The sequence below is a fragment of the Oncorhynchus gorbuscha genome, linkage group LG05 (assembly GCF_021184085.1).
Source record: "Oncorhynchus gorbuscha isolate QuinsamMale2020 ecotype Even-year linkage group LG05, OgorEven_v1.0, whole genome shotgun sequence".
NCBI classification, from domain to species: Eukaryota; Metazoa; Chordata; class Actinopteri; order Salmoniformes; family Salmonidae; genus Oncorhynchus; species Oncorhynchus gorbuscha.
In genome coordinates, this window is record NC_060177.1 from 57,194,989 (window position 1) to 57,203,941 (window position 8,953).

The 8,953-nt window shown below is 42.3% G+C and overlaps 1 protein-coding gene across 1 annotated transcript; it reads right to left on the bottom strand.

The window, feature by feature from the left end:
• Window positions 1-1,883: 1,883 nt before the first annotated feature.
• On the bottom strand, window positions 1,884-2,866 carry LOC124035170 (UDP-glucuronosyltransferase 2B15-like). Its single transcript, XM_046348595.1, has one exon. The coding sequence runs from the start codon at window positions 2,411-2,413 to the stop codon at window positions 2,012-2,014; it is 402 nt and encodes a 133-aa protein (XP_046204551.1). The 5' UTR covers window positions 2,414-2,866; the 3' UTR covers window positions 1,884-2,011.
• Window positions 2,867-8,953: the final 6,087 nt, after the last annotated feature.

Genomic DNA, 8,953 nt, shown 5'->3' on the forward strand with positions numbered 1-8,953 from the left:
CTTCGTCATAATGATGAGAACAAGGCGCAGCGTGAGTAGAGTTCCACATAATTTTAATAAACTGAAACTCACCTAACAAAACAACAAACAACCAAACGAAACGTGAAGCTACAGATGTGCACTAAGGCTATACATAGACGAGATCCAACAACACAAATGAGGAAAATGGCTACCTAAATATGATCCCCAATCAGAGACAACGATAAACCGCTGTCTCTGATTGGGAACCATGTCAGGCCAACATAGACATACAAAAACCCCTCGACATACAAAAATCCTAGACATACAAAAACTAGAGTACCCACCCTAGTCACGCCCTGACCTAACCAAAACATATAGAAAAACAGAGATATCAAAGGTCAGGGTGTGACAGTATGGCCATGTCCTTTAACCAGCTGAGATATTCAGTATCTCCATTATTCCTACCATTGGTGTATCCATTTTAGGTAAATGGATTAATAATTTGACTTACTTGCTACAAGCTCATATTAATTTGGCCTACAAGGGTTTTAGCCAGCTCTCCCTGGATGTCCAGAATATTAAGGCAGTTACAGCTAGGCAGTTTGGATTACCTGCTGGCAGCACAGGGAGGCGAGTGTAAGGCCCTGGGACTGGACCTCGATGATGAATGCATAATGTTACTTCCTGACTCCTCCGATAACATGACCAAAATCCTGCTTGATATGTCTGAGCTCTCTAATACTCCCAACCCTACTGACGATGATGTTCTGACCAGGATGGGTAAATGGTTCACTGGGAACTTTGGAAATGTTATGGGCATCTTATCATTTGTAGTTCCTGTGTTGATATGCTTTTGCTGTGTTTTGATTTTTTGGTGTCTTTGTAAATGGGCAGTGAAGAATGGTATAATGGTTTTACCTGCCTCCTATGATGAATACTATGAGGCCACTGGTGTTGACCCCAACTATGACCTTCTTGCTCGCCCAACTGACCCAGAGGATGATTACTATACTACCTATGTATATGTGAATGGTTAAAAGTTCCAGATGTCTGACGGCGATCTCTGTACATGGTTATATGAGACTAGGTAGTTTCAACGGGGGGAATGTTGGAGGTTACCCTGGGGCTACACCAATGCCATGATTACTCTATATATGTGATAACCTTTGTATGCTTGCAATGCGCAATGATGGAAAGGTATCGGGTAATGAAGATGTACTGCTTTAGTTCTCAGGCTGAGAACTGCCTGCACCTGTTGATAGTCATACAGCCTCAAGGCCGAGATGTTCCAAAAGTAGCAAAGGGCCTGAGACTACACAGGAGTGGTTGATGGCTTATAGTAGAGTGAGAAATCAGTCTAGACAGGTTTTTCTCATCTTAGATACTTTGTATTAGATACTTTGTATCTAATCCAATGCAACAATGTTAAGGTATGATTGATGGTAGGTTGTCCACACCAACTAGTATAAAGAGTGTTGTCTCCTGTTTTGCCACCTTTACTATAGACTACGGAGGTATTCTGTATGTGAATCTCTGTCTGCAATTGCATTTTATTACTAAAGAGTTTTATACCAAGGTCCCTGTGTCTGTGTCATCTATCTGGAAGACTGATTTCTGAAGGAAACTTACATCACCCCATGCAAAGGACCACCCAACAAGAGACCCCTCTATCCCTCTCTCTCAACCACACAACTCAAGTCAGTTTTTGTTGCTGTAGTACATTTACATTTACATTTAAGTCATTTAGCAGACGCTCTTATCCAGAGCGACTTACACAACATTAACAGCATAAGGTAATATTATATTTGGAGCACGAAACTTAATGTGAGGGTGACATTAAAAAAGTGGAATGCAAAGATATATTGCCAAAAGTAGCCTACTGTATTGTTTCAAATACCAGCATAGATTATTGTGGCCTTCTTGATGTTGCTGAAAAGAAGGTTTTAGAAAGAATATCAGAAAAAAATAATTTAAATATTTGATTAACTATATATTTATTTATAATTTCGTAATTTATAAATATTTAAAAACACCTCAAAACACATCTATATCATTCATGTTTCACTTTCATCCTACAAAACACCTTACACCACAAAAACCTTACAGCAAAAGTGATAACCAGTATTATGAACAACACAATGGCCAGTAGCGTGGCTATGACATCCATAGAGTGGTCGGTGAACCAGGACATCTTGTAGGACTCTGTCCTCAGATGTGCCGCTCCTTTGTTCCTCATGACAAACTCGATCCAGAACATTGCACAGTCCAGTGGCTTCATAGGCTGGTCACTGTGCAGCCTGGAGAGCCTTTGCATTGCCTCCCTGTAGGACGGCTCATAGAGAATAGCCTTCACTGCCTCCAGGAAGATGTCTCTGTCTACAGTGGCGATGTCCACTATCTTAACCACTCCCTTAGCCCTCATCCTGTTGAGGTTATCCTGCTGGTCGAACATCAATGGGAGGCCGACGATGGGGACACCGCGGTAGATGGCCTCCTGGACTCCATTGGTGCTGCCGTGGGCGACAAAGGCTCGGGTCTTGGGGTGTCCTCAGAGGTCGTTCTGGGGGAGCCAGTCCACCAGTAAGGTGTTGTTACCCAGGGAGGCAGGTCTCTTCCCAGTGTGCCTCCAGACAACCCTCTGAGGCAGTTTGGCAAAAGCAGTGGCGATGTCCTCAGCGATGTCCTCAGGAAGTTGTCCCACCAAGGTCCCGAGGGACATCACGATGACCCCATGGTCCCTGGAGCTCTGGACAAAGTCCTCCATGTCCGGGGGAAGCGGCTTGGATGGCTTGCACTGGAACTACCTGGCCTCAGGACTACCTGGCATGATGACTCCTTGCTGTCCCCAGTCCACCTGGCCGTGCTGCTGCTCCAGTTTCAACTGTTCTGCCTGTGGCTATGGAACCCTGACCTTGTCACCGGATGTGCTACCTGTCCCAGACCTGCTGTTTTCAACTCTCTAGAGACAGCAGGAGTGGTAGAGATACTCTTAATGATCGGCTATGAAAAGCCAACTGACATTTACTCCTGAGGTGCTGACTTGTTGCACCCTCAACAACTACTGTGATTATTATTATTTGACCATGCTGGTCATTTATGAACATTTGAACATCTTGGCCATGTTCTGTTATAATCGCCACCCGGCACAGCCAGAAGAGGACTGGCCACCCCTCATAGCCTGGTTTCTTCCTAGGTTTTGGCCTTTTTTGGGAGTTTTTCCTAGCCACCGTGCTTCTACACCTGCATTGCTTTCTGTTTTGAGGTTTTAGGCTGGGGTTCTGTACAGCACTTTGAGATATCATCTGATGTAAGAAGGGCTATATAAATACATTTGATTTGATTTGATTTCGTCTTTTGGGGGAGGACTGCAGATTCCCCGCAAGGTTAATCCTCCCTCCCACTTCAATATTGTGTTCTAACCGGACAACACTGTAGTGAGCAGAACCTAAGCAATCAGCATAAATTAATATCGAGTGAGGGCATTCACAGCCGACCGCTCAGACGAGCTCCAGCTAGACGTTTTTACATGGTCCTGCTCGGTGTTTTTCATATGGTCCTGCTAGCCATCCCACTAGCCGTTTTTACATGGTCCTGCTAGGCGTTTTTACATGGTCATGCTAGGTGTTTTTCACATGGTCCTGCTAGCCATCCCACTAGCCGTTTTTACATGGTCCTGCTAGCCGTTTTTACATGGTCCTGCTAGCCGTTTTTACAGATACTGAGTTTTATTTGGATTTGTAGAACTACAAATGTTTTGGAGAATGCTTCTTGAGATTGTATTAAGGCAATTGAATCAAGTCAAGTTTGTAGTTCTCCTATATAAGTTTATAGCTCTTCTATAGTTATCTGTATACATACGGTAGATATTGGTTCCAATTAGTTAATTTGAAAACGTTGTAAGTCTGATTATACCATGTTTTCAACACTAGGTACTCAGCAACTGTTTTAACAACAAGCTAAACTATTCCCATATTCCACATATATTCCATTACGTAAAACTGTTACTTTCAACTAGAAATGTTGCTTCACATAAACACTCACCAAAAAAATGTCTGCAGGTAGCCTAAAATCCAAGGTGATGTTTGGCCAACCTCCCAAACAGCAATTTTTCACCTCACATCCGAGTGAAAGCAGTCATCTGGCTGTAACCTAACCTATGCTGCCACAACTAATCTGTGCTCTCTTGTTCAAAGTTCACAGGTTCTAGCATGCAACATAACACCCCTGTAATTACATAGTGTTCACACGTTGGCTTCCCGTTCTGTATTAAGAAATGGTCACTAGTTCAACATGCACATAATTATGGAGTTAGTTAGAAAATCAAAAATAATCTCCATTAGCCATACCCAGGTTGAATAAATCCTGGCATAGGTATAATTCACAATTTTTGGGGCAATAACTACACATTTGATTTCATGAACCTTGCATGGTTACAACATGCCTTTGGTCTATTACTTAAAATTAAGATTAACAACCGGTGCTTTTAAAATTAACATTAACCTTACAGTAGTACAGTAGTACAGCAATAATTTAGGCTACGTTGTGTGTATAACTAATGAAAATTATGATTAGTCATGATTCAAATGCAATTTAGTCCAGAGCATAATGCTTTATGTTTAGTCCAGCCCATAATGCTTTAGGTTGACCCTGTGTCCAATTGGTTAAAAGGCACACCATTTCATTGGATTGGATTTGATTAGTATCCAATGGTGACCATTGAACCTGGCTCACTCACTAAAGAAAGTAGGAAAACAGAGTACTAGGGGAAAGTCATACCTAAGAACTGATGACATAATGTCACATAATACTGTACCTTGTACATTTAAGAAAAGGTCTCAGAGATGTCTTTGTAAGATTAAAAGATGCAGTAGGCTGGGTCCACATGTTTTAGTCATTAATTGCTATTCTCCTAAGTACTCTTTGTAGTCTGCCCCAAATGAAGTTTGATATAAATGTCATTTGAATACAGTCACAGGTTATACTGTAAGTATGATGGGCCATAATTCATGGATAATACGGTCAGTTTGCATAACACCGTAGCAGTGTTTTCAGTGTCTTTATACAAATTACTGCATGCCTGTGCACACTTCTTATTCTGAAAAGTAAAAGTGTTTACCTGTGAAAGGGAGTCTACTTGGTAGTAGTAGTTGGTAACATGAGGTTTTTACATTGTTCAGTCTTTGATTGTATTTGACCATGGGAAAAAGAGCTACAGTACTTCGGGGATACAGCAATGTAGGTTTGGGTTGAATCGAGTCTAGAATATTACCTGCCACAGGGTGGCAGTCCTCTCATACAAAATAATACAGGCTACTGTAGAAAATATTCACCAGATATATTCTGCACAATAGTGCTTCCATGAGTTGAGGACACACTACCTAAAGCACTATTCTCACGCCATACCGACAAATGCAACTGCAGAAGTGGGCATCAATTAACATTGTGCCATTGTGCAAATGACTTTCGTGATTTTACACAGAGTTTCCAGCATTTGGCAGACTGTGATGTGGTTATATTGTAACTACATATTTGACGTTTTATTTTTATTTTACCTTTATTCAACTAGGCTAGTCAGTTAAGAACAAATTCTTATTTACAATGACGGCCTACCAAAAGGCAAAAGGCCTCCTGCGGGGACGGGGCCTGGGAAATAAATATAGGACAAAACACACATCACAATAAAAGAGACAACACAACACAAAGAGAGACCTGTAAGACAACAACATAGCAAGGCAGCAACACAGCATGGTAGCATCACAACATGATATGGTAGCAACACAACATGGTAGCGGCACAAACATGGTACAAACATTATTGGGCACACCCAACAGCACAAAGGGCAAGAAGGTAGAGACAACAATACATCACACAAAGCAGCCACAACTGTCAGTAAGAGTGACCATGTTTGAGTTTTTGAATGAAGAGATTGAGATAAAACTGTCCCGTTTGAGTGTTTGTTGCAGCTCGTTCCAGTCTCTAGCTGCAGCGAACTGAAAAGAGGAGCGACCCAGGCATGTGTGTGCTTTGGGGGCCTTTAACAGAATCTGACTGGCAGAACGGGTGTGTATGTGTAAGATGAGGGCTGCAGTAGATATCTCAGATAGGGGGTGGGTGGGGGGGGGTGAGGCCTAAGAGGGTTTTATAAATAAGCATTAACCAGTGCGTCTTGCGACGGGTATACAGAGATGACCAGTTTACAGAGGAGTATAGAGTGCAGTAATGTGTTTTTTAAGGAGCATTGGTGGCAAATCTGATGGCCGAATGGTAATGAACATCTAGCCGCTCAAGAGCACCCTTACCTGCTGATCTATAAATGATGTCTACATAATCTAGCATTGGTAGGATGGTCATCTGAATCAGGAATAGTTTGGCAACTGGGGTGAAAGAGGAGCGATTACGATAGAGGAAACCAAGTCTAGATGTAACTTTAACCTGCAGCTTTGATATGTGCTGAGAGAAGGACAGTGCACTGTCTAGCCATACTCCCAAGTACTTGTATGTGACTACTCTAAGCCCTAAACCCTCAGAGGAAGTAATAACACCTGTGGGAGGAGGGGCATTCTTCTTACCAAACCACATGACCTTCGTTTTGGAGGTGTTCAGAACAAGGTTAAGGGTAGAGAAAGCTTGTTAGACAGGAAAGCACAGAATTAACTGAGTTTTGGTGACAGTCAGGTTCATGTAATTACGCCTTCTTATACATTTTTAGGAAGAAATATATGTTATCATTTGAACGGCACCTGTTTGCTAATATACTGTATGTGTGTCTTTCTGTCTTTTCCACCGGCAGACTGCAATGTGTTTTATTTGTTGGCTTCATGGGCTATTTTTAGTTGGCAACGGCTATAAAGGTGACTATTTATGCTTAGTATCACTTGTAGCTCAGTTGGTAGAGCATGGCACTTGTAATGCCAGGGTAGTGGGTTCGATCCCCGGGACCACCCATACGTAGAATGTATGCACACATTACTGTAAGTCGCTTTGGATAAAAGCGTCTGCTAAATGGCATATATTATTATTATTATTTATATTTGAATAGAATTTTGATGAACCACATTAATGATTTTGAGATAAGAAGACGTCATTCCTAAATTAAACCCGAAAATGTGCATATGAAAACCATAACTGGCATGCAGATCGGTAGGAATGGTAAGATACATTTACAATCCACATGAGAAAGTTTGCCGACTCTTCATGTAGCCTATTACCTGTTTGATAATATACTGTAGGCATGTCTTCCTATCTTTGTCTGTTTACACCTGGGCTTGTGTGTGTGTGTGTGTGTGTGTGTGTGTGTGTGTGTGTGTGTGTGTGTGTGTGTGTGTGTGTGTGTGTGTGTGTGTGTGTGTGTGTGTGTGTGTGTGTGTGTGTGTGTGTGTGTGTGTGTGTGTGTGTGTGTGTGTGTGTGTGTGTGTGTGTGTGGGAGTGTGCGAACATACCTACGTGTGTGCATGCTTGCGTGTGTGACCTCATAAACGAATGCCATGAGTAACCACAGCCCCCCCCCCATGACATTGTTTTAGCTTCCATTCAATTGTTCTCAAAAAAGTATGACTCTGTACGACAAAGCCATTCATAAACTTTTGTTTGGCATTTAACTCACATTGACAGTTAAAAAAAATAATAGAAAATTATGTTCAACATGGATATGACTCACATGAGTCTATTTATGGTGCTGCTATGCACCTCAATAGTTTCTCTTTATCCTGCTGCACGAAGCCATCCTTGTTCACCACCGACACTATGTCATAGTCTTTGTATTGTGAAAATGTATGTCAGGGGCCCGCCCATTGAGTCATTCAACAATATAGAGAACATGAAAATGAATATTTAATATTGTCAATAGACTAGATTCTAAATTACTATCATGACATCAGCATACATACTGTAAATCTGATGGATTATCGGTAGAGATTAGCATACTGTTACATAGTGTACTTAAGGTAGATACACTATATATACACAAAAGTATGTGGACACCTTCACATTAGTGGATTCAGCTATTTCAGTCACACCCGTTGCTGACAGGTGTATAAAAACCGAGCACACCGAATGGCGCAGTAAGAATGGCCTTACTGAAGAGCTCAGTGACTTTCAACGTGGCACCGTCATAGGATGCCATTTTTCCAACAAGTCAATTCGTCACATTTCTGCCTGGTAGAGCTGCCCCGGTCAACTGTAAATGCTGTTATGAAGTCGAAGCGTTTAAAACCAACAACGGCTCAGCCGCGAAGTGATAGGCCACACAAGCTCACAGAACGTTGTCGCTGAGTGCTGAAGCGCGTAGCGCGCAAGAATCGTCTGTCCTTGGTTGTAACACTCACTGCGTGTTCCAAACTGCCTCTGGAAGCAACGTCTGCACAATATTTGTTCGTCGGAAGCTTCATGAAATGGGATTCCGTGGCCGAGGAGCCGCACACAGCCTAAAATCACCATGCTCAATGCTAAACGGCGGCTGGAGAGGTGTAAAGTTCACCACCATTGCACTCTGGAGCAGTGCAAACGCGTTCTCTGGAGTGATGAATCACGCGTCCCATCTGGCAGTCCGAAGGACGAAACTGGGTTTGGCGGATGCTAGGAGAATGCTACCTTCCCGAATACAACGTTTGGTGGAGGAGGAATAATGGCCTGGGATTTTTTTTCCTGGTTCGGGTTAAGCCCCTCCGTTCCAGTGAGGGAAAATCTTAAAACTACAACATACAATGACATTCTAGATGATTCTGTGCTTCCACCTTCCGCCCTTTCCTGTTTCTGCATGACAATGCCCCTGTGCACAAAGCGAAGTCTAAGCAAGGTTTCTGCCTCCCTATTAATTTCAGTTCCTGCTTCTTCTATCATGGGGTTTCCAAATAGCCTTGTTTCACCACTGTGATAGAGGTGAAAGCATTAAGATCTACAACAATACTCTAATTTGGTGGGTAAAAGAATGTACTTATTATGCTGACCTTTTTTTAATATTCAAGCTGAGTTCACATTTTGCATAAAGTTGCAC

Coding starts and splice junctions, on each gene's coding strand:
- LOC124035170 (XM_046348595.1), bottom strand. CDS start 2,413: ATGTTCGACCAGCAGGATAACCTCAACAGGATGAGGGCTAAGGGAGTG.